The following is a 25,380-nucleotide window of genomic DNA, read 5'->3' as shown; positions in this document are numbered from 1 at the left end:
ATAGTCGAGTATCTTTGTACATATTCAGGTTTGATATAGAGGTTTTAGCGTTCTTTCCGTAATCTGTATGATCAAACCAATTGAGGTGGAAGATAACGAATAATGGTGCAAAATCGCCACCAAAGTAAATTCATCATTATTGGGGCTTGAGAGCTTGATTTCACCGTTTCAGGAGAAATCCAATTGAAGACCACTCTTGGCAGCTTTCTAAACATCTAAAATAGCTGCAGCAGAGAGAAAACTCAAAACGGAGATTGACAAACCTTTTGTCAAACACCTTGTCGATGCCATCTATGCCTTCGTCTCTGTCTCCATTCCTCTTCAGCAATTCCAACTCCACCGTGAGTCTAAGCAGAAGTAGCAGCAGGTCACTCATCAACCGTGGCCATCCTTTATTTATCTGTGTTTTGTGTGGTAGCCTTTGCAAATGATTCCCACAGAAAATGAACTTGTTCAATAGTTCTTCTTACTAGTGTTTAACTATTGTCCCGAGGATGGTTTTTTGAGGATGAATGCTTCTAAATTTCTCAAATCTTGCTTCCTCTTCTTCTGAGGTCGGTTTTCCGCGAAGATTTTTTTAGGTCAGTTTTTGTGAGAAAGGTCGTCACAAAATTTCTCAAATCTTGCTTCCTCTTCTTCTAGCATTGGCTTGTAGTTTGTGGCAGAGGATGATTGGTTTTTTGACTAACTCCACCCTTATTGGGTTGGATTTTGAAAATTTGAGGAATAATAGAGGATAAATTTGATATTTCTTTGCTTTTCCTTCATACTTAATGATTATTTCAATTGTTAGAAATAACAAAGGTACTTTAAGATAATATGTAAACAGTAAGAGTAGAATTAGTCAAATAACTAAACCATAAGGGTAGTTTAAGAAATTTTCCCTATTTTAAATAACACATTTGATATAAGAAAGAAGAGTCGATCAATTCAGGATTAATTCAGTTTGTAGGAAAATGTAGGAAAAAGAAGGGAAAGGAAGAGAAACCTTGTATAGACTTTCCTGCCTTTTCCTTCCTTTCCCTACTTTTTCCTTCAAACCAAACATAGCTTCAAGTTTCAAGGTGTTGATACATGTGATATGAAAAAAAATTGTGTATTGCACAATTCAAAGGGGCACTATACTTTGATTTTTATTTTTAAGTTTCAAGAATTGAGCCATGACATCTCTAAGAAGGGCATTGCCCCTCAAAAATGGTCATGTGTCCTAATTCCCAGTATTTAGTGTATCTGTGTATTCAAAAACTGATACGTATCGATACTTTGAATCGATACTTTTGAACCTCGAATCAATTGAACCCAAGAGTTTGTAGGGCGCTTGAAATGCGGTTAGCACCATAGCCCTCTTCTAAAAATACTATGTTAGGGCTTTCTTGTGGAACCACATCTTCCCGTTTATAACTCTCTTCCTCAATGCGAAGGAGCTTTTCACTTCCATTCTCTACACAACCTCTCAAAATCAGGGTTTTGTGGAGGCCCACAAGCAGATCTTCATAGTCTGTGTCTCCTTTCTCTCCTACAAATACTGCTACTTTGGACATATCAATACCCCACCGAATTGAAAGGTACCTGTAATGCACATCAAGTAGAAGTGGTTTTTTATCAGTGAATATAACTGCTTATTATGTGAAATTTAGGGTTGAGCTGGGCTAGGTGTTTATTTTGCATTTTTAGGCCCATATTTCATACTTGGGCCCAAAGTTCATATTTATTGAAGTTTTGCAACCTAGCTAGTTGGCTTCTAGGCTGGACATGAAGCTCACACTACATCTGAGCTGGGCTCAGTGGGAAGCTCAGGCATTTCAGGAGGGGATCGTTTAACAGGTGAAGTGACTGAATGAATGACTGAGATTTATCACTGTCTTTTGGTGAAAAGCCTACCAAAAGTGCTTTGAGTGTTTGGTAACAGTTGCTTTTAAAAATATTATAATTTAACTTTGTGCTTTTGGGCTTTAAAAGCGCAAATCCTGAAGTTTGTTCACACACAAATGTTACATCCAAATGCCATATATCATATTTGATTAATACTTATTTGCATACATGCATTGCACATGCTCTTACACTAGTGCTATTAAGAAGGTTGTGAGCTACTTAATGGGTGAAGCTATTCAAGTTGGGGTAATTACTATATGCTCGGGTATTATATTTTTTAATTATTTTATGCACTATAAGACAAAAAAAAAAAAACGTTAAGGGTTCCTTTGTTTCATAGTAGGAATTGTAATCAGAATTATTTATTCCTTCACCTGTTTTATTCATATGACAATCAGAATCAAAATGAAATTGGCTGAAATGGATTCTAATTCCCAAGGAGGAGGAGGGGGTGGGGGTGGGGGTGGGGAAGAGATGACCATTCCATCAAATGGAGGAATGCCATTCCATCAAGAACCAACCGAATGAATCAGAATGGAACATCGATTTCTGATTCCAAACCGTATTCTCACAAAACAAAGGAACCCTAAATCATTTAGTTCATCCACTTCCTTCGTTATCAAATGGCCCCTAAAGCCGTATTTGGTTTGATAGAAATTGAGAGAAAAACACAAAATTAAGAGAAATTTCATAACAAATTTTGTAAAATTCCTTAAGAGAGCCTATGTACGGGCTTGGGTCTAGAGTCATGTTAGGCTTAGGCCTCCGTTTTATATGAATAGTCTCAATCCGGGCTTGGACCTTACTTGTTACCAGGTCCATTTGATAGGTTGGACTCAAATGAAGTGAACCCCCTACAGATTAAGACCCACCATTGGCTGGGTCCAACAAAGATAGAGTTTACACCAAAAACCAGCAGGATCGATGTTGTTAGACCGTCTGATCCAATTAATCATCAAAGTGGGATCGGTTGAACGATGGGCCATGATCATCCTAATCTGGGACAGGTGGCAAAGTTATGGGCTCCAGGAAAAGAAAACAAACCTTAGGGCCTGCGCCCTTGATGCGAACAAAGGAACTACATTCAACCGCGTAGAGGCACGCGTGTATACAAGATTGCATCGGAAGCCTCGCATTCGTAGCTTTTGGCGCAAATCATCGATCCTCCTTGTCTGCCACCCAAACAAAGAGTTCCACAAGTTGTCAATTTGGTACCCAAAGTTAGCAAACTGAAACACTATTTGGTACCGAAAATATATGATACTAATAATTGATGACCAATCAATTGGTATTTCACTCAAATTCTCATTGGATTCTTCTTTGTTAAACTATTTTTAGGTACATGAAAGTTGTCTGGGATCTAATCTCGTTGCATCTGGGGTTAGGGCTCATGCAGATACTTTGGGCCCAGACGTGGTCCATCCCCAAGATTGAAGCCCAAGTTATGTATAGGCCGATGGGCTAGTTCCTATCTAACCCAACCCATCAATCTTCTAAAAACCTAAGATGCTAAAAAGATATGATACCAGAAATATATTGGTTATCACATCTATGATAAAGCCTAGCTGTTGGTTGTAGTGAAGATTTGGGAATGAATTCCGCATGTACTAGGGTTGAGGGTTATGGATTTAGGGGATATGCTCTATATCAAGTATATTGTATTGTCTTAGCAAGGTTTAAAGTATTGACACATATCGGCCCATGTTGACTGATACGTATCGTACTGATGGCTTCTTGATATGTCTCTATAAGAGTTGTATCGGGTCAGACCATAGTTCAGAGGGTAATTAGGACTTAAATCAATCCCTCTCAACTGGTTTAAAATAAATAAATAAAATATAAAAAATAAACATATCGGCCTGTATCGATACTTTGAACCTTATGTCTTAATAACTCTCCAAAACTCCAACATGAAATAAGGTAAGTCTAAAACCGACCCCGTAATCAATTTTGAAAAAAAACATATATATATATATATCAAGTATCTAAACACTCGGTATATAAAAAGACTGTTCCAAAAGTAATTCTTACCTTGGCTCCTGGTTTTACCAAATAAGAAAGGCAACGAGAGCTGCACCCCTGGAGAAATTCCGCCACATCATCCTCGGCCCCACCATCCATCCTGGCAAGCCTCCTGACCGTTGCTCGCACATTGTCACTAGGCCACTTGTACTCCACGTGGGCCGCATAGTCCACGTCAGCCCCCAAGTCTCTCCACGGGTAACACATCACACTCCCACTACTGCAAATCAATGCATCGAAATCCCCTGCCTCCAACTGACAACATCTCAACATCTCCAACGTCTCTGCAAGTGTGGAACCAGTCGACAACACAAAACCGGTCCGACCGGGGCCACCTGCTGCTGCCGCCACATTCTTGATGATCACCGGTAAGCAGTTGGCCATACCTCCTCCTCCGTTGACGTCGTAGCAATCCACAGCGATTACATAAAGCCTTTGCCGCCTGCCCGGGCCATGACTGATGCTAACCGCGCCATTGTAAGGGCGACGACGGGTCAAGGCATCGATGAGCTCCTTCTGTCGAGCAGCAGCATCAAGTTCTCCATTCAACTTGAAGTCTGCATCAATGGAGAATTTCAGGGAGAGATCGTCGATGTCCTTGAGTGAGTCGCTCATGGGTTCTTCGGCAACGCTTGGGACAACCTCAAGGTGGTGGGTGGTGGGGTGCCGATTCCTACAGTGTTCAACATGGGAGAGGTAGTTACGACAGTGCTCCGGCCACGAGAAGCGATGGATGTTCTTGAGGCCATTTCTTCGACATTCGAACCAGAGGGTTTTGTCTGAAACGAGCTTGAGTAGGGCATCTGCGATTGCCTTCTGGTCATGTGGGTCTACAAGAAGGCCGTTGCAAAGAGCCTGAATTAAGAAACTCCATCATTAGATTCAATATTTTTGTAGTTTGGCCAATTGCTTTCAAGGTCAAACCCACTTCAAGTTGGACCAATTGATGGGGTGTATAGGTTTGTAACTCAAAAGTTGAATTGAAATGATGTGGGTACCTACCATCTAGTGTAACATCAGTTTATCCGAGAACAGATATGGCCTAAAAGCTATTGATGGGTCTGGTAATCAGGAGCTGAAGAATGAAATTTGGAATTTTCTTAAATTTTTTACATTTTTGTATGCTTGGACTGATCTGGTCAGGGGTATTTTTGTCATTTTGACCAGCCCAATGTGAACTTGAGTTATAGCATCTTGTTACTATAACTTAATATTACTTAATAATGCTTGTCTTTCAATTTTTGGTTTATTTGCATTAATAGATAGAAAATTATTGTGTTTCTTGATGCACAAGACAAATACTTTTTGTAATTATGGTGAACAGTGTTCTGGGCCATACAATTCACTCTATAAATAGATGTATTCTCTTCTTTTTGAGGGTAATAAATGAATGAATGAAGATTTCTTAAGAGCTCCCTTAGGGTATAGAGTGATTCTTACAAACCTTAGAGTGATTCTACGACCCCTTGGAGTGATTCATTGGGATTTCTCTCTCTTTTCTCATTCTCAACCCTTTTTATGACCCCTAGAGTATATGTATGAATGCATGTATATAAAACTAAAATTTAAAAACAAAAAATAAAATAAAATAAAATATGTATCAGTTAAAGTAAAATAATTGGGTAGGACCGGTTCTTGTTGTTTTCTTGTAATATTGTTATATTTTATGTCTAAAAGGGGGTAAACTTGATAAGCAATTATGCCAGACACAATTATCCGGATTAATAACTTGTTTTGGTTCTAGGTTTGTTTTATAGAACTGGTTTTGGGACTGACCCATCCTACTCGATCCATTGACAGCTCTATTTTTTTTTTTTTTTTGGGAGTTCACATTGCAGAGTGGGGCTTTTGAGAAGGTCTTACCTTGTGGATATCCACGGGGCCTCCATTTTTAGTGGCAACAACAGGAAGCCCATAAGCAGTTGCCTGTAAAACAATGACGAACTTGCTTTAGTTACAAACCTAAAGCACATAGAGCATGAGCCAATTCAATTTAAGACATTAAAATCCCCATAATCACATCCTATTTGTAAGGTACCTCAATGAGAGTGAGACCAAAAGGTTCTACTAGGGCCGGATTGATGAAAACACCCTACAACAGATACAGATCAGTGGAAGATGTATTAGTTCTAATTGCTGAACTACCATCAAGCTAAAAGTAAATAAATAAATAAATAAATAAATAAGGAACACGAAGGCCAAAAGGAGTATTCACCCATGTGAATGGTTTTGTTTTCTATAGCAAAAATAATTGCCACATCAGCAAAATTGTATTGGTTTTGCTGATATAGCAGTTGTTTTTGTTTCTCAAAACAAAACCATTCACATGGGTGAATACTCCTTTTGGCCTTCGTGTTCCTTATTTATGTGTAGTGCTGCAAGTCGGATTGGCCCAAGTTAATAGTTTACACTGTTTCGGGTTGGATTCATTGAAAATTTGACAAATTCCCAATCCTAACCCAAAAAAGTTGCACCCTTACTTTGGTGTAGAGCTGCAAATGGTATCCAATTGTGTGAATTTCATCAGTTTATAATTGGATAAAGCATGGGTCTACCCTATCCAATTCGATAATCAGATTTTAATATATGTGTTCATATATACTTAAAATTTATATAGCATTTATTAATAAACTTGGTATGAATGTTGCTTTTTTTACTTAATTGTTATGGGTTTAAGTTTTATACAAGTAATTTTAAATTGATTTTGTTCATGAAATATAATATTAAAGTCATTTTTAGTTTATTTTATTAATATTATATAATATTTTAATAAATTTTAATTTAATTTATTTATATTATTTAATATTGCGTACAAATTCAATTCGATATAAATATGATGGATAAGATCCGATTTGATTGGATCCATTTGCAGCACTTCCATTGGTGCAAAGTTTGGTTTCTATTCCAATAGAATGTAGATATAACATTTGGCAGAGAAAGTGAAACTTTTAATTTTGGGGGCCCATTAAGTGCTTGAGCTAGGCCCAAATTCATAAAAAGTTGTTTGATCAATTTGATTTTGATCCTACTCAGAATTCGGTGGGAAAGGGGGTAGTGATCCCCTGTGTACTATGCGTACTGTAGATATAATACCTTGCTCTTGGCAGCCAAACGGTATATTTCTGGGACGTCAGATTGCTTGTGATGCTTGGGGTATGCCACCTGGCCGTACAAGTCATACTTGTCAATGAGCTTGAGAACTGTCGTGAGAACACCTGAGCTGCTGCTAGACATCTCCTCTATGTCATCTCTGTTTCCTAGTACCAGAGTCTACCACAACAATATTAACAATCCTCGAGTTAATAAAGTAACAGAGGCAGAAATAATTCAATTACATCCCCTTCAGGATTGGGTTTTTTATTATTCAATCCACTTCACAAATCTGAAATTACATTTTCTTCCTAGCCTACTAGTTAAACCTGTTCATGGCCAATCTCGGGCTTGGCTTTTGTCAAAATTCTAATGGGTCTAAAGCCCAGCTCGTGAACACGTCCATTACTAGTAGACTAGGGGGCTGGGCTGTACTCAGCCCAGTGCTCAAGTTTTATGGGACTTGGGATAATTTAGGGCCCGTTTGGTTTGTAGGAATAGGAGTCTGAAATTGGAATCATATTAGACCATTCCAATTTCAACTGTTTGATTGGGCAGAATTAGAATCCTATTCCCATTTTTGGTGAAATGACATTCCTCTATTTGAGGGAATGACCATTCCCTCCCTCTCCTTGGGAAGGAAATCCCATTCCAGCTTATTCCAATTATCATTTTGATTCCTGTATGAATCAAATAGACTATAGGATTAGATCATTTAGATTCCAGTTCCAAAGGATTTTGACTCTGATTCCGACTGTGAACCAAATGGACCCTTAGACTTGTTATGTGCCATGGTTTCAACCCACGCCCAATGTGTTTCAGTTTACTCAGCCCCACAGTGGTGTGCTTGAAATTGTGCATTTTGGAATTCACACATCCTTAGTGATGTCTTGTGCCGTGGAAGTGTGATGGTGTGATGTATTCCAGGAATTTGAAATTTAGGATTGTTTGGTTTGTAATCAGAATCAGGATTGAAATCGGAATCAAAATTCCTTTGAATCATAATCGGAATGATCTATTCCCGTAGTTTATTTGGTTCAGACAGGAATTGGAATTGGAATAAGCTAGAATGAGATTTCATTTCCTGGGAAAGGAGAGGAAATGCCATTCCAGCAAGAATGAGAATGGGATTCCGATTCCATCCAACCAAATAATTGGAATCAAAATGACTCATTCCCATTCCAATTCCAGACCTCTATTCCTGTAAACCAAACGTTCCCTTACTGATTTTCAAGTGAAATATAATAAACGAGTGCATTTGAAGGCAATAGGGTGTAGTGTGCTTTGAAACATGAGAATTTTTTTTTTAAGTCAAGATATTTTGTGTTCCATAACCATCAATTGCTAATTCTAAATGAATCGAATATAGATAATAAAAATGAGAGAAAGTAGATTAAGATTATTTATCACATGTAGAGAAAACTATCTATAGCACCATTGTAAAGATGTAACTTTATTACAAATTAAAGGAAACGGGTCAGACCAAAAAGAAAATGGATTTAAGTAGTGAGAAATGATTTAAGGGCCCATGAGAAAAAGTAGAAACACTTTCTACATCAATAATGCACAAGTAGGGTTGGACTATGATACCACAAAAACTTGTAACTAATCCATCAATATTATAAAAGTGATAACCAATCAGTGCTATTTATTAAAACTCATGTAATGGTTTTGATTGATCAAAGCTGTTATGAATTATATATGATATCATATCTTTCCAGCAGCATAGATTTTCCCATTAAAGTAATATTATACTTCAGTATGAACTCTAAAAGTAAAAACAAATTGGCTTTAAATCCATTATTTGTAAAGATTGAACAGAAATAGGGATGTTACAGGAACCCGATGGGGTCGGGGATGGGATTGAGGTCTCCACCCCGCCTTGACCCCGAATATATAAAACATATTTAAAACATTATTTATAATTTAAAATCTCTATTTATTTTAAGTAAATTTATTTTTTAAAAAAATCTATTATCTAAAAAAATTTTGGGGATTCGGGTCCAAGCGGGAAAACCCATCCTCATCGGAGATTGGGGAAAAATGAAAAATTTTATCTCCAGCAAAGATCGAGGACAGGGATGAGATTAATTTCAGAATTGGGAGCAGAAACAGAGAATATAATCCCCGCCCCGAACCCACCCCATTGTCATTCCTAAATAGAAAGGAGTACTTAGTGTTATTACCAAATTTGCAAGCTCCCGGAGGGGATGACATTCCCCAAAAGCCTTCAACAAAGTGGTGACATTCTTCTTAGGGTCCGGACGAGACAACGCCAGTATCATAGGCTTGTGAGGATTTGTAAAAAATCGCATTATCTGTAAAACATGATTCATAAAAGTAAAATTAGAATGATCCAGAGCAGAAATTTTCACATACCGATAGGTTAAATAATAAGAGTGACTATTTTAATTCTGTTATTAGAGAATGACCCTCATATTAAATACGAGGTTGGTATTCTGATTTGTTTTTATTTATGTATTCTGATAAATTTTGTTTGACACCCATATTTTATACTGTAAATTTAGATTATTATTTTATTTGATATTTTTTTATATATAAATTTGTTATTTTATTTAAATCAAGTTTTATTTCTAAATGATAACCCACTTTATGGATCCCACATTATTTTAAATGAGTCTTTTTTTTTTAATTTTTTTTCTTTTCTTTTTAGTGGAGATGATTACCCCTAACCTTTTGATAGTGAAGGTAACTATCATTTAGATACGTATACAAAAAATAAAAGTAAAATGAGAATAACCATTTTTGAAATGCTATTTCTTGAGAAAATATGATACTAGTTATTTGAAGAGAAGCTCTCTTAATTAGTCTAAGAGCTTTCCTTTAATAATATTAAATAATTAAGAGTATCGATACGTTGAACTTGGTAAATAATTAAGCGATATTTCAAGAAATAATACAAAAATACCAAATTAAATAAGGTTGGAAAATGTATACAACCTCGGACGATATAGGAGGCAAGTGTCTTTTGGTCTGGTTCCTGTCTGAGCTGATCAACGATGTGAAATCCCCATCTCCTTCTAATGATTCTTGCATTGTAACATAGCTGAAATCCATCCCTGGTGGTATGACCTAATAACAGAGATAGATTCATTACTACAGACAAAGTTCATATCAAATAGTCATTTCACTAGGCTACTAAGTAAGAACAACCAATATTGTCAGATTCGAACCGGATACAAAACCGTTTTTTGACACTGGGTCAAAGGTTGATGGTTCAAATCTCCGGTTTGACCTTTCAATTCAATTAAAATTCCAAAAACAAATTAAAAAGCAAATAATTCTAAAGGGTTCAACTATGATACCTGAAAGACAAGATATGAAAAAGCTTACAACCAACAAATGGATTTTTATCATAAAAGTGATAACCAATCAAATGGACTTTTATCAAAACTCATAGATTTTTCCAGTTCCAAATTATCTTTAAAGCTATTGCTTATAACATTAGCTTGGAACAGTAAATATTACAAGTTGTGAAAGATTTTAATACATGTATTTCACTATGTAGGGTAGATTTGACCAGATCAACATTTCTAACTATTTGGCAGCGTAAAAACTGATTTGACTACCTATCCCAGTAGTGGCCAAGTGTTCTCATTTCTAACCTAGTCCACAAACATATGGGCTTGGGCCTAGATTTTGTGTTCAGCCCAACCAGCCAAACCTTCATTAGACCAGAAAATTTGGGGATATACAAATATAGGATTCGACTATGATACTAGAAAAAACATAATGTCAGAAAAAAAAAGACTTAAAATTTTTCTGGTAGCATAAATTTTTCCATATAATGTATATAATATAAAATATCATATATTTTAAATATATTTAAATTTAGTGCCAGAAGCCCAACTTGGTGGTCTGACAATAAGGTCCAGTCCAAAGACTGACAAAATTGAGAGCACCCATCAAGCTAGACCCACAAACAAGTTTTTTTTCTTTTTTCTGAACCATTGCATGTGGGTTGAAGTGTTGAACTCCATTTTTCTTTGTTGAAGCAAAAAGGTACAAGCTAAGAAGATACTTGACAACCAGTACCAAATTCTCAGACCATTAACACTGGGAACTGGTTATCTTTAGGTCCCAGTTAAATAGAGTTCAAATCAGCCCCCCACAACGTCCCACAGCACATTCCCGCCATGTATTGGGAACATCTCTCGATGATAATATCAGAAATGATGATATTATCATTGGGAGATGTTCCCACGGCGAAAATGTACTATGGTACATTATGGGGGGAAATCTTGTGGGGGCTGATTTGATCTCAGTTAAATAATGGTTTGAATGGATTAACTGTCCAGTTAAATGATAAAATTATGTCCCATGAGCATTCAAGTTTTTAGTCCGGTCCGAGTCCTAACAACATTAGTTACAAAAGAACATTCCCATATATTTGGGCTGCTTTTAGCCAATCCAGATCTCCTACCCACACCTACTACTCAGCACATTGCAGGTGTATTCTCCTCATGAATGGAAATATGTAAATATGTGAGATGTTCTTGTGTAGCTATATTGAGGTGTGTATAGGGTCCTTGTGGGTAGGAGATCCGAACACACTTTTGGCAACCCAAAATTTGGAATTTGTATAAATCACATCCTTGATGCCCATGGAATGTGGGAAAGTTGGTTTCTGTCTAAGAAAAAATAGTTGCAGAGATGGAAGGGAAGAGAGTGTTCATACCACCATCCGAGGCATGTAGCGACCAAAACAACTGACTCCCCTTCTCTTTCTCACCCTAAGCTTCCTTTCCAACTTTATATCAAACCCATCATACAGACCCCATTGCTCTTCTATCTCTTGCCTTGTGCTAGTGACCACCATTTCAGCAGCATCTAGTCCCAACTCCTCAGCTTCAATCCTCCTCATTATCTTATATGTTGAATTGATGTCCTCCTTGGACAGCCTGCCTTGTTTCAATAGCTGCTCAAACTTGTTCCGCCCGAGCGAGTGCCCCGTCAGCACCATAGGAACGTTCAAGGCCCCGGCCAAGTGCGCTGCCACCTCTCCGGCGTCGGCATAGTGGCCATGAATCACATAGGGCCACATTGGCTTCCCTCCATCTACTTGTTCCCCTAGGGCTCTTGCCACGTTGGCAATGTGGGCCAGTGCCCCGTCAACAAACTCTGATATGTGAGGCCAGAGTGACTCCTTTGGTATGTACCTGTCACATAGTTTTACATCTATTTGTTTGTACTTATAATTTGCATTTTTATCTGATGCAAAATTTGCATTTATTGACAGTGCAAGTTTTATATCTAAAAAACTGATGCAAAATTTGCACCACTGCGCTCTCTCATATAAAGTGGGAACCACATCATTTTGTTCCATACCATATTCCTCTCAAATGTAGTTCACACCTTAAACAAACAGTTTGTTCAGACCTTGTCCGGGCTACGCTTGAGTTGAGCTTTTGCTAAAATTTGAATTGGCTTATCCCAAAACCTGAGGCGGAAGCCCAGCCCATTAACAGATCTATACGGTATGTACTTTCTATGGTAAAAGCCATTTTTATCTTTTGGGTTTAACAGATCATTTAGGGATACATGGGCCTACATAGCCCACTAATGTTTAACGTGGGCCTAATTAGTGCCCAAAAATAACCCTTAAGAAAGGATGCACATACTTATCACGAGGTCCGCATGGGATTCGAATTATGTAGGCCCCGCAACTATCACCCTCAACCTGATCATCGGCATCAGATGGGCCTGACAACATTTCAATGGGCTCACCATAACTAGAGTCTACATCTGGAGAGGAGATCTGGCGAGTTAAGAGGTCAACACGATAGATGCCTCTGGTGTTGGCTAGAGCCCTAGCCAGCTCTACCACATACTTCACCTGCTCACCACCAAGAAATTCATATTTGATTAGATGAATATAACAAACATTGAGATCAAGCCCAATGGGCCTTGTAGTCTGTCTTTCTATGGTCTGGATTCAGTCCAGCAGGTGGACAATATTCTAAATCTAAAATTGTGCTTAGTCCAAATTTTTCATGTTTAACCTGTTAACTTTGGCTGTTGGGACCCAACAGTACAGGCTGTTAAGACAGTTTCTAGGCTGGGCACGTTGTGGGCAATTCATCTATTCATACTCATGCTTTGGTTTTTAGTCAAAATATATTAAGATGTAATTATTAATTTATCCATTCTCATGGTAACGTGGCATTTCCAGAAATTCTCTGGTTTATCATCAAATTAGTGAGAAAATCTTTAAGGAATATTCTTATGATATTTATTAACAAATTCCTATAAACTTTCTCTTTCTTATTTTCTGAAGAACCAAATACAACCTTGAATTATAGAAGTAAAATTAAAGAAGAAGGAGGAGGAGAGAAGGAAACAAATAACTTATATGGATCACAACAGATCTCTATTTCAATGGGATGAAACGAAATCAGAAATATAATGAAGTAATGAACTCGTGAATCCTCCAAACAGAAAAAAAAAAAAAAGAGATAGAAGAGAAAAGGTGAAGTGGTGAGAGGGAAATGAATCCGGGAAGAATAGTTACCTGTCCACCAGTGTCTGAATCTCTTCCTAGTTCCATGTTTTCTCCACGCACCAATCCATGTAAGCTAAGATTAACAATATAAAAAATTGCTTTAATAATAATAATAATAATAATAATAATAATAATTAGGCTTCTTGTAAGTGTTCGAGCATTTTATCTGGATTTCTTTATTTGATTTTAAGAGATTAAGGGGCGTTCTATAACATGAATTGCTTTTTTTGTTGCCGGTTCTAAAAACAAATCAAAACTATTTGGTTTGAAAACAGGTTGTTTCTTAAAGCAAAAGCATGAAAAACATGTTTTTGGTTGTGTGTGTGTGTTTTGTTTTCAAATTTGAAACAAAAGCATGTTCTTGAATCTGGTTTTAAAAACATTTTTCGTCTGATTATTTAACATCATATTCCATAAATCATATAATTTCTATACTGGAAATTTTGTTTTTATTTTAAAAATCATTATTTTGTTGGTTCCAAAAAGATATATTGTTTTTTGAAACAAAACCAACTTATTTTTTCCTTAAAAAAACAAAAACAGAGTTCAAGAACATGTTTTATTGTTTTTGCTGATGTGGAGACCAAAAACAAATGAAAACAAAAAATTCATCTTGTCACCCCCTAAGTTAGGTAAGATTTGTAATTAAACAATAGGCTTTATTTAAAGATGGGAAGACAGACTTGTGTAATGTCTTGATATTATCCTTGTTGGGGTTTTATTTGAATTAGGAAACTAAGGGGGCATTTGATTAGTATTGATTTCATTTGTTTTTCAAATTACCATATCAACCAAAAATTAATAAAAACATGTTCTTGACCTTTAATTTTGTTTTCAAAGAAATAAATAAGTTGGTTTTGTTTCAAAAGCAATAAATGTTTTTGGATCCATAAAAAAATGCTTTTTAAAAACAAAAACAAATTTTATAATGTAAAAATTGTATGATTTATGGAACATGATATTAAATAACCAGATACATACATGTTTTTGAAACTAGAAATTCAAGGACATGTTTTTTGTTTCAGTTTTGAAAACAAAAACACATACACAACCAAGAGCATTTCTTTTGTGTTTTTGTTTTGAAAAACAATCTGTTTTCAAATTAAACCAGATGGTTTTTTATTTGTTTTTAAAACTAGCAACAAGACAAAAAAAAAAAAAAAAAAAAAAAAACTATTCACATTGTAGACTGCCTCCTAAATTATCTGTAATTTGTGATTAAAGGATGTAATAGTAAGAAAGAACTCGATTTTAGAGACAAATTGGGGCCCACACAAATTTAAATATTTTTTATCTAGTTAAAATTTACCTAGCATTTTTGTTAAGTGAAAAGCCTAGCCACATGTTTGAAAAAATCCTCTTATTTTGAGGGCTTTGCTTTAAAATATGGAAAAAAAATCTATGATGTTGGAAGGGCTTTGACCATTCAAATGCCACCATCCCTCGGTGAATTTGATAAATAACCATCTGATTGATTACCACTTTTATGATAGCAGTTAATTTGTTATAAGTTCTTTAGGCTGCGCTTGGAAATGATGCAAATAAGTGTAAATGCAAATATGTAGAGTGTAAAATGGTTCATATAAATTGTAAAGTTGGGTTAGTTTTAAACTGACAAATTTATCTTCTTACCAAACATAATTGTAATGGATACAAACGTGCCCACTTGAATGCAAATTTACTTTTTTTTTATTGATATACTTTTACATCTTATTGTCAATGTAAATATACATTGGTCTGTTATTTGTTAATGCATAAATGTAATGTTGCCAAACATAGGCAAAAATGAACCAGAGTGTAAATTTACCTTGAACTAGGATTTACACTCTATTTGCATCGTTTCCAAAAGCAATTTTAGGTATTTTGTCTTTCTAGTATCATAGTCGAAACCTATATACTAACCATCATGTGACATGTGTCATCATCTAAGAGAGAGAAATACAGCTGGATTTGACTAAAGACTAGAAAATGGGTGAAACCTTTGGCTATCATTAGATAACCTGGGTTGTCAATAGGGTTTTCTGACCTCATGTGAGAGAGCCAGTTGACAGGCTGAACCGAGGCTATTGAATTTTTAACAGCCAATTTTTTTCCCAAAAGTGAAAAGAGATGGGGAACAAAGAAGGGTTAAGATAAAAATGAAAAAGAAAAGTCTGAGACTCCATGGAAGAACATGATTCTTTGTGGTAATAAATATTAGATAGATATAAATTGAGTCTGATTCGGATGAAGGCAAAACGGGTACGAATACACTGAGAGCACAACAATATAGGAGATGTTAAATTCATGGGAAGATGTTCCCGTGGGGGTGCAGCTTGGATGAGCTCAGATTGGACTAAATTTAAATAAACCCAGCCCGAAGTAATATAAAATGCTAACTTGGGCCAATCCGAATTGCACCCCTAATTACTGATGTACGGTTGGATGTTGTGCTCTCGGCACGTTTATATATCTTTCAGCAATCTCATCTTTATTTCATGAATCAAATTCGGATATAAGTATATCCAATTTGATCCGATCCTGCCCTAATTAGTCATGTCTTAAATGGGGTTGGATAACTAAACCATTGAAAAATTATTCATTTAAACACATAAAATCAAGGTTTTTAAAACTGACCCAAAGAATAAATCGGTCAGGGGTTTGGTTTCTGGGTTGAACGGTTTGACCATTACCAAATAGTTGATCTATTTTTATAAGAAAAAATAAAATTAAAAAAATAAAAAAAAATAAAAATGGTCAAAACCGTTTGAACGATTAACCACCTGGGCCAATGGTTTTCTGACCAAAATCAATGATTTTTGACAAAAAAATAAAATCAATTTTAGGGAAAAACAGAATCAATCACCTGACCAATTCCCGGTTTTTCTAGTCGAATCGTCCGGTCCGGTCCAGTTTTGAAAACCATGCATAAAATAATAACAGAGGTTACCTGATTAAGACAATGTATAGGCGCTTGGACTTGTCGTCATCTGGCCATATCTGCATATCGGAATTGATTCGAGGAATTTTATCACTTACTGACTGGTCATTTTGGTTATTTGCTCCCCCTTTCTCCTTCTCCCCTTCAGAAAGCTCAGACAAGTCCTCTGCGGCATCATTTCGCCCTTGTTCTCTCTCAATGCGCCGCTTTGCAAGCCTCTGCGCATCATCCCATTCAATCTGCAGCCAACACAATTCAAGTCTTTTATAGTTGTTTGCAATTTAAATTTTATAAGATTGATTAAGCCCATTTCGTCATGGTTTTGGTCTTTGGTTAGCACTCTGTCAAAGAGTTCAAATCAACCCCCCAGATTGCCCCCCACAACGTCCCACAACACATCCTCGCCGTGTATTATGAACATTTCCCAATAATGATATCATTTCTGATATCATCATTGAGAGATGTTTCTAATACACGACCGGGATGTGTTGTGGGACGTTGTGGGGGGCAATCTTGTGGGGGGGCTGATTTGCTCTCCTCTATCAATTGCTCAAATAAAATTGTATCAAAGGTTATTTCTTTATTTTAGAAATGGTAAATATTGGTAAAAAAATCATTTGGATTTGATTCTGATTCAGAAATTTAAATTAAGGCAAAATCTATTTGCATTCTATGCAAATTGTTGCAACATAACTCAAATGTGAATGCACGATGAATCAAAACATCACATTTGGATTTTTAATGTTGTTAAAGTCTTTAATGGTAAACACACATTATAAAATATGAATCAATATAAAAATAAATAGACTATCTAATATCTCTAACATGATTTTTGGTCAAAATTTTGATTTAACGCGTAAAAAAAACTGATTTAATGTGCAACCATCTGTATCTAACAACAATATAGGTTGCTGATGTGTTTTGCTCCTAATTTGGTTTTCTATTGCATTTTAGATGTCTTGTTTGTAGAAGATCTAGAATTACTTTTATTAGCACAACTTTTGGATGTCACCACCTTACAGACTAGGGGTGCAGGCCAGGATAGGTTGGGTTTAGGACTTGAGGTCAATTAACCTATAAAACCCCAATCCTAACCCTAATCCAATTTGCCTCACTTCTCTATTTCCTTTATTAAAGTATTTATTTTCTCTTATCTTTTTTTGGATTTTGAGAGGGGGGGGGGGGGGGGGGGGAGAAGTTGGTCAATGGGATTATGATAAGTGATACCTATCTCCGGATAAGTGATACTTATCTCCTAAATAGATAAATAACTTTCCTACTGGGGGAAAGTTTCCAACACTTGAATGGGACAAAAATGCTCCTTTTAATAATAAATTTTTTCTGGCTAAAATGATCATTCTCTTTTTTAATTGGGAAATAAAAGAACATGAATAATTACATTTACCTGAATAAGTGTTTCCTAGAAAAGATCAATTCATATTTTAGCAATTAGCATTATTATATGTAAAAAGTAAATAGTAATCATGTTTTTAAAAAATTGTACTTTTAAATTAAAATAATTGATATATTTAAATACAAAAAATGAAGCAAGATAGGACTTAACCCTAAACAGACCTAACCCAACATGACTTTTCAAATTCAGTTCGGACTAATCCAGCCCAACTTGCACAGCCCTACTAAAGACAACAAGGTGGGCCCTGATCCTAATTTAGTTTTATTTATTATGTGTCTTTTCAAAGGTCACACCACCAAAGCAGTGTTTGATAACTTTTCCTATTTTGACTCCATGTAAACGCCACATAATCAATTTTGCTTTGATAAAACTTTTTCTCCTATTATAAAAGAAAGAGGAAACAAGTCCGTGAAAGATTCATGGTGAACCATAAGGCCACGCTTACAACTTGTTGAAAAGCTTTATACTTTTCAAATTTCAAATACATGGTTGAAATTAAAATAAAATATTCAGTAGTATTTCTTTAGGTGGCGTTTGATAAATCTAAAGAATTAGATGACATTCTAGTCTGAAATCTGAAAAGAATTAGAAATGATTTTCTACTTTTTAAAGGCTCTCAAAAGATAATATTTGAGTTTGAGCAATTCTCCAACATCTGAAATTATGAAGTTTACTATTTTACCTTTAGAAATAAACAATTTGTTAATTTTATAAATAATAAAAATAAAATTAAAAAGAATATTAAATAAAATAGTATTTTATCAATAAACAAATATTATGATTTTTGAAATAAGTAACGATTTCTTATTTAATTAATAATAAATATTTTAATTATTATTAATAAACATATTATTAAATATTCATATTACTATGTAAGTATTAAGACTAAATATTATTATTTATTTAAATTAAATTGATGCCATTTATTATTTAAATAATGATAAATATTGAATAATAATATTTATTGTTATTGTATAATATTTTTATATTATGAAATAATATTTATTATTATTATTATTATTATTATTAAATAGATGATGGTAATGAGGGCATTAGCATCGTTTTATAATGTTTGAAATACATCTGATTTTGATAAGACATGAAACCAGGTCTTACCATTTCAGATTTGAATTTATGTTTCAAATCCTCTAATAATACCTAAACCCAAACACTCATGCAGTTTAAAAAGCAAAATTTTGAAACCAAGGTTCAAAATATTGATACGCCTGTATCAGTAGTTTTTTCAAATCTGATTCAGAGGGGGCAGTTTAAGGTCTGCCCAACCCCTGAACCAGTCAAAACCCCGATACACCCTCTGTAGGGGCATATTGGGAAGCTCCTCATACGATACGTATCGATATTTTGAACCATATTTCAAATCTTAGACGTCTGAAAAGTGTTATCAAACACCACGCTCTATTTCCTATGTATTTAAGATTCCTTGAAAACGTTGGATGTATGGAAAAAACAATCAACATAAGCTATTTGGGACCTTTCTATGCATTTTTTTTTTTTTTTTTTTTTTTACAAATAGTCAACTTGGGTGCCAAACATCTATGAGTGAGTGGGGGTGCAACTTGGTCAGGCCTAACCTGAGCCTCGACTGAACCAACATGCAATTTTACATGAGCTGGGCTTAGATTTTTGGCCCTCAATCTGGCCCTAAGGCTATAAGTTTGGACCTTTTCATTTTTTGGCCTGGGCTTGGGCCTAACACTTAGGTAGCCTGAACCTAGCCTTACCTTATCTAAGCTTGGTCCGACTATATACATGCATATATAGACACACATTTTGCATGCATACTTTTTGCAAACCATACATATATGGGTACATGCATACATATACATTTATACCAATTTTAATGTGGTCTGATTGACTAATCCAAGCCTAGTCCATTCTTGAACTTAACCCAAGTGCATCAAATTTCAATATGTATTGGGCCTAGATTAGACCGTTCAAGCTTGACCTCATGTTTGGTCTGAGCTTGGGCTTGGGGCCAAATTCCTAGGGTTGGGTCTGGGTTGAGTCCTAGACCCAGCCCAGCCTACCCAACTTGTGAATGAGGTATTAAAATGTCACACACACACACATATATATAGAGAGAGAGAGAGAGACCTGTTTCTTTTTACGAACAAGATGCCATATTCTCCAGCACATATTCTCAAGTCTGTTATTGCGTTCACGTGTATTCCTTGTTGCAATTACCTGCAGTTCCAATGTCACGAGATGTATATATGATCAGATATCTTCATTTTTGCTCTATGAACTAACCATAAAGGCTCTAACTTCACGTGAATTTCACCTCCCTTCCCTTTTTCCTTTCCTTCTTTGTAGTTGGATTTTGGAATGAACAAAACAACAAGAAATGCAAATAGAATAATTTAGTTAAGTTCATTTTGGAAGGAGTGCAAAGATAAATTTATAGAATGTAAAACCTTATACTTTGTATTATTTTGCATGTATTTATACAATATATATTTATATTTGTACTCCTTCCAAACTGAGACTTAGTTTCCATGGGCAAAGTTTAAAATTTCGTCAAGTATTAACCTGTATCGTTGGATATGTATAAGCACGAAATATGAGTGTTTTGGGCTTTTGACTTATTTCAGAGGGTAGATAGGAGGCCTAAAATCTACCCCAATAAAAAAAATATTGAGCATATGGTTCAAAGTATCGATACACCCCTTATATTGGGGTGTATGGACGGACACTTTGAACCTTGGCTGTTGGAAACAGATATCGGCAAAAAGGTATTTTGAGTCTTTGGTAAGAGTTGCTTCTAAAAACAAAACAATCCCTTTAGCCAAAACACCCCCAAAGCATAAAACCTAAATTGGGGTTTTGTAATTTTGGGCTTTGAAAAACAAATTCTAAAGTTTTTTTTTTTCCAAAAGCAACCTTAATTACAACTCGACACATAAGAAAGCATATGCTAGAGAGAGATCTTCACAAACTTGCATTGCTTAAACAAGGAATTCATTCTTTTGCATGAAGATTTATAATGAGTTCAGAAATTAATTCAATAGAGAATTGTTTGAATTTTCATCCTATGTTTTCTATATATAAATTACCAACAACTGAAACTTTTTAGAGAAAATATAAGGGTAAATATTACTTAAGTTTGTATTTGGATCCAATAAAACTGTAACTGGTGATGGAATTGAGGGGTGCAAATCAACTAGTCTTAGGGTACAGTTTTTTAGGACCATGCTGCAATGGAGTAAAATTGAACAAAAAATTATTTTTTGGCAATCTAGAAGAAATAGAAATAGCCAGTGTTTTCAATATCGGACTGGGCCAGAAAAACTGGGACCAATCACTTGGCCAGTTCTGTTTCATTTCAAAATCGCTTTTTGACCAAAAACTGTTGATTTGATCAATGAACCACTGACCTGGGCAGTCGAATTATCAATTCGGACAATGATTTTTGGCTGTTTTTTATTTTTTTATTTTTATTTTTTGTTAGAGTGGATCGTTTGTTTGGTCTGAACGGTTGGACTGTTCGATTTGAGAACTGGACCCAAAATGATTACTTGTCCGGTCCAATTTTAAAAACCTAAGAAAATAACTATGGAGGAGTAGTCATTTGAAATTTGCAAAATTGATGGGGGTGGATCTAATAAATTCCAAATTCGTTTTTTTTTTCAACAAATTCCAAATTCTATGTTTCATCAAATTAAAAATTTTCAAGGGGCCGGATGGTCATTTGAATTCCCCTAAATTTACCAGTTGAAGAACCTTCAACCCACCAATTTCTGTGACCAACTGAAGACTTGTCAATCAGATTAGGGACACTGTGGGCCCTCTAACCAAACCTAGCCAAACCTTAAACCATTTGATTTAAGATACCCTATCAGAGAGGTGGCAATAAGGTTTTTAAATTTTTTTGGCTCTACTTTTATTGGAGGAATAAAGGGTGAAGAGTGGAACATTGTGGAAGGCTTCTTTATCTCCATCCAAAACCTATGTTTCATTCTAGTCCATTCAATTGGTGGGCCACCCTCTTAGATTGTCCATTGGATGGGTGGTTTAGTGCCCCATAAAAGGCACACAGCATCAATCAACTAACTCCACAATCTTATTCAACTGAGCAAATGGCCCTAAAAATAAAAAATGAAGGTCCAATGTCTTGCAGTCAATCTGGAATAAACCCAACAACCATACCTCACTTCTCCATTCAGAATCTGATGCCAATTTAATTAATAGTCAAAAGCCCCTCTCCTGGAGAGAAGGTAGTGTCAACTCAACTGTCAAGTAGATGGTAATTTGAAGGCATAAAAGTGCTTAATTAACGCTTATTCTTCAATGGTAGTGTTGGGAGTTCTATATTAATTTTATTATTCTTGGGGTTATTATCTAAACCTCTAGAGACGTCCTGTCAGAGATCTACAGTTGGGAGATGAACATTTTTTATTTTTTCATTTATTATATTACCCTTCCATTTAAATATGCTAAAATGAAAATTGTGTGATGATTATCCCTTCATCTGAATCTGAAGATTTTGGAACCTTTAGGTTGGAAGAGAATAAAAGAAGTTTTTTTTTCATTTATTTTCGTTTTTTTAACAATTATTTAACCGAGGATTAGATTTAATTTAATTAATAGTTAAAAATAATTATTGTCTTAATTGACCAATAATTACTTTTAACAAAATAGGGTTAAGTACTCTGCAATCCAATGAAGAATTCTGAATTACAGCCCTTCATACTCTACTAGTAGCCCCCTATAAACCGCATCTTCTTCGTGAATTTGGCTTTAATTCACAGTCAGGGTTCATCTCCCTTGTACCCTGGGGCTAAAAAATTTTGACATGGACTGATCAGTCATTCTCCCAATAAAATATCTTTGACATACAGGTTAGGGAAAATTTAAGAGAAGGAGATCAGATTCAGTCATTCTCCTAATAAAATATCTCTGTATTTATATGTTTTTATTCATTAGGAGACATTCTCAATACACTGCTACAAGTGGCTATGAGGATGGTTTACTGAAATCCAACTTTTGTCATCACATATAGAGCAGTGTTGCATGGACACATACAAAAATCAGAATCAGATGCATGTCTCAGACTAATTGGAGCATCCACACTACCATGCATATAGTGAAAAGAGAAAAAGAAAGAAGGACAAACAATTCTAAAGAAAAGAAGAGCGGTATATATATAGAGAGAGAGATTCATGACCATTGGATTGCTGTCATTATGTGAAACATAAGTAGGTTCCAATCCAATGAAAGAAGAACTGCCCACTTGTCAAAGCAGCAGCATATGTGGGAAACGTAAAGAAATGTTTGTAAAAGTTTTCCTACATTTCCCTTTCTTTCCCTATTTTTTCCCTCAAACCAAACACAATATTAATGAATGAATGGAAGGAATTGAAGTCTTACGGCAATCCAGGTGCGGTGGAGGTCGGACTCATCAAAGCTGTTGACAACCTCTTCTACAAAGTATTTGGTGGTGGGACTGAACAAACTCAGATTTGTCTCCTCCACCTTGCTCTCTTTTTCTTCTGATTCCTCTTTTCTATTACTTATTCTTCCCGGCCGGAAGCTTCTGTCATGGCCTCCTCCTCCTCCTCCGTTCTTTCTCGACTTGGTTGCACTGATTCCTGCATCGAGTATGGCCTCCAAGTATCCGTTTATCCACTCATTTCCTGCCATGTTTCCTTCCTCTCTCCCCGTTTAAGAGAAGAAACACACAGAGAAATCAGAATCTGATTATATTGAACCAATTCACTCTTTCTGGTTTCAGGAAAAACAAAGCTGACAGAAAGCAGGGTCCAAAACAAAGTTAGGAGAGAGAGAGAGAGATTGGAACTGAGGTGGAGCTAACGAGGGATGCCCATTGATTTAAAGGCAACGGTATGAATTAGTAGAAGAAAAAAAAAAAAAGAAAAGAAGAAGAAAGAAGCAAAGGATTTGGAGATTCGGATTTTTCTTTCTAAATTACCAGATATTCTTATTCGGAGATAATCAATCCACATGCATGGACTTGTATGGGTGAGAGGAAGTGAATAATGCTGAAGAGCATTATTTTGTGAATGGATGAGCTGAAAGAAAAACTGAATAATATGCTGAAGCATGTAAGAAAAAATAATATTAAAAAACATACAAAATTCCAAAATAAGGAAAGAAAAAGAAAATAGTAGCCACAGTATTAATGTGAGTCATGGGGAAAAGTGAATCTATTCTTCCGTTACCAAAAGCAAGCAATTAATTAAAAAAAAAAAATTAAGGGGGATTGATGTGGGCACTTCTCCAATTAAAAGACAAAAATATCCTTTTATAATTACACAAAATTTGTAAAACATTTTAACTAATAATAATGGTTTTCAAAATCGGACCGGACCGGATGGTTGGACCGAAAAACCGAGAATTAGTCAGGTGACCGGTTCCATTTTACCCCATAATCATTATTTCCCCCAAAACCATTGCTTTGGTCAGCAAACCGCTGATCCGGACGGTTGAACCGTTCAAAATGTTCAACGGTTTGGCCGTTTTTATCTTTTTTATTTTTTTAATATTTTTAATTTTTTTTTGTTAGAACAGGCCGTCTATTCGGTTCGAATGGTTAGACTGTTCGACCTGGGAACCGGACCCCTGACCTGTTCGTTTGAAGATTCGATTTTAAAAACCTTGCTAATAATAAACAGAGATTTGTCCCCTTTATAAAAAAATTAAAAAAAAAGAGTGCTTTATACCTTTTTCTCTTTTTTCTTTGTTTTCAAAATTCACCATTTCCAATATATATCTTATTTTTATTTTTTATCTTTGATGATGATGAAGAAGAAGAAGAAGAAAACTCTATTTCTAGTTTCTTCTTTGAAACTTCATTTAGTTTGTATCACCATATAAAATTTATTAGGTAATATGTTTTTGGTAAAAAAAACTTCATATTAAAAAGAAGGTATATATCACCAATATTATAGGTTTTCTGAACATTACACTCTCTTAAGAATGAGTCAAAGACCTTTTATAAGAGGTATAAATATAACTAATATGCAATATTTTGAAAAAAAAAATATTACACCAAAGAGAAAAACTTGCCACTAAACAAACATGAGATCATGTTGTACAGCCTACTCAAAAGTAGATTTGAGAGGATACTTTGGATTTAAGGGTATAGATGCAAATAAGGAAAAAGGATATATACTTTAGATTTAAGGGTATAGATGTAAATCAGGAAACTAGCAAGAGAAAAGCAATTAGATACAAGTAGGGGAATACTTTACAGGAGAGAATGACATTAGCAGAAAACAGAAGTATGTTGATTTAGTTCTCATTGTGTCTTGCACGTGAAGGTTGTTCTTGATTCCCGTCCAAAAAGAATCACATTCACATCAACTGGGTAATTGTAGGTTTGTAACCATTCGGCTCAATCACCTTATTTTTGGAACCATTTGTGATTATTTTATTAAATGCTTAGGCTCAGTTTGTACGGAGTACTAACACAAATATGCAGTGTAAAACTTTACATTTTGTATGTATTTGTACTCAAGGTTTACGGAGCATTGGCTTATATTGGTGCTTTTTTTATGT

General features: G+C 35.3%; 1 protein-coding gene across 2 annotated transcripts; it reads right to left on the bottom strand.

Moving 5' to 3' along the window:
• Positions 1–23,890, bottom strand: ATSPS4F (Sucrose-phosphate synthase family protein). 2 transcript variants are annotated; one of them, XM_010254101.3, is made up of 14 exons: positions 23,230–23,890; positions 19,957–20,046; positions 16,437–16,666; positions 13,517–13,580; positions 12,627–12,841; positions 11,684–12,164; positions 9,946–10,077; positions 9,171–9,302; positions 6,988–7,164; positions 5,933–5,986; positions 5,758–5,820; positions 3,904–4,749; positions 2,917–3,044; positions 1–1,569 (listed from the first exon to the last, which is right to left on the bottom strand). In XM_010254101.3, the coding sequence occupies exons 1-14, from the start codon at positions 23,500–23,502 to the stop codon at positions 1,290–1,292; spliced, it is 3,165 nt and encodes a 1,054-aa protein (XP_010252403.1). In that variant the 5' UTR covers positions 23,503–23,890; the 3' UTR covers positions 1–1,289. The 2 variants fall into 2 exon arrangements, with proteins under 2 accessions (XP_010252403.1, XP_088743742.1); XM_088887616.1 differs by lacking the exons at positions 19,957–20,046; positions 23,230–23,890 and having other exon boundaries at positions 16,353–16,437.
• Between the last annotated feature and the right edge of the window lie 1,490 nt (positions 23,891–25,380).

Source organism: Nelumbo nucifera, chromosome 5 (assembly GCF_055504915.1).
Source record: "Nelumbo nucifera cultivar China Antique chromosome 5, China Antique-T2T, whole genome shotgun sequence".
NCBI lineage: Eukaryota > Viridiplantae > Streptophyta > Magnoliopsida > Proteales > Nelumbonaceae > Nelumbo > Nelumbo nucifera.
This window is presented reverse-complemented; position numbering and strand designations above follow the sequence as displayed.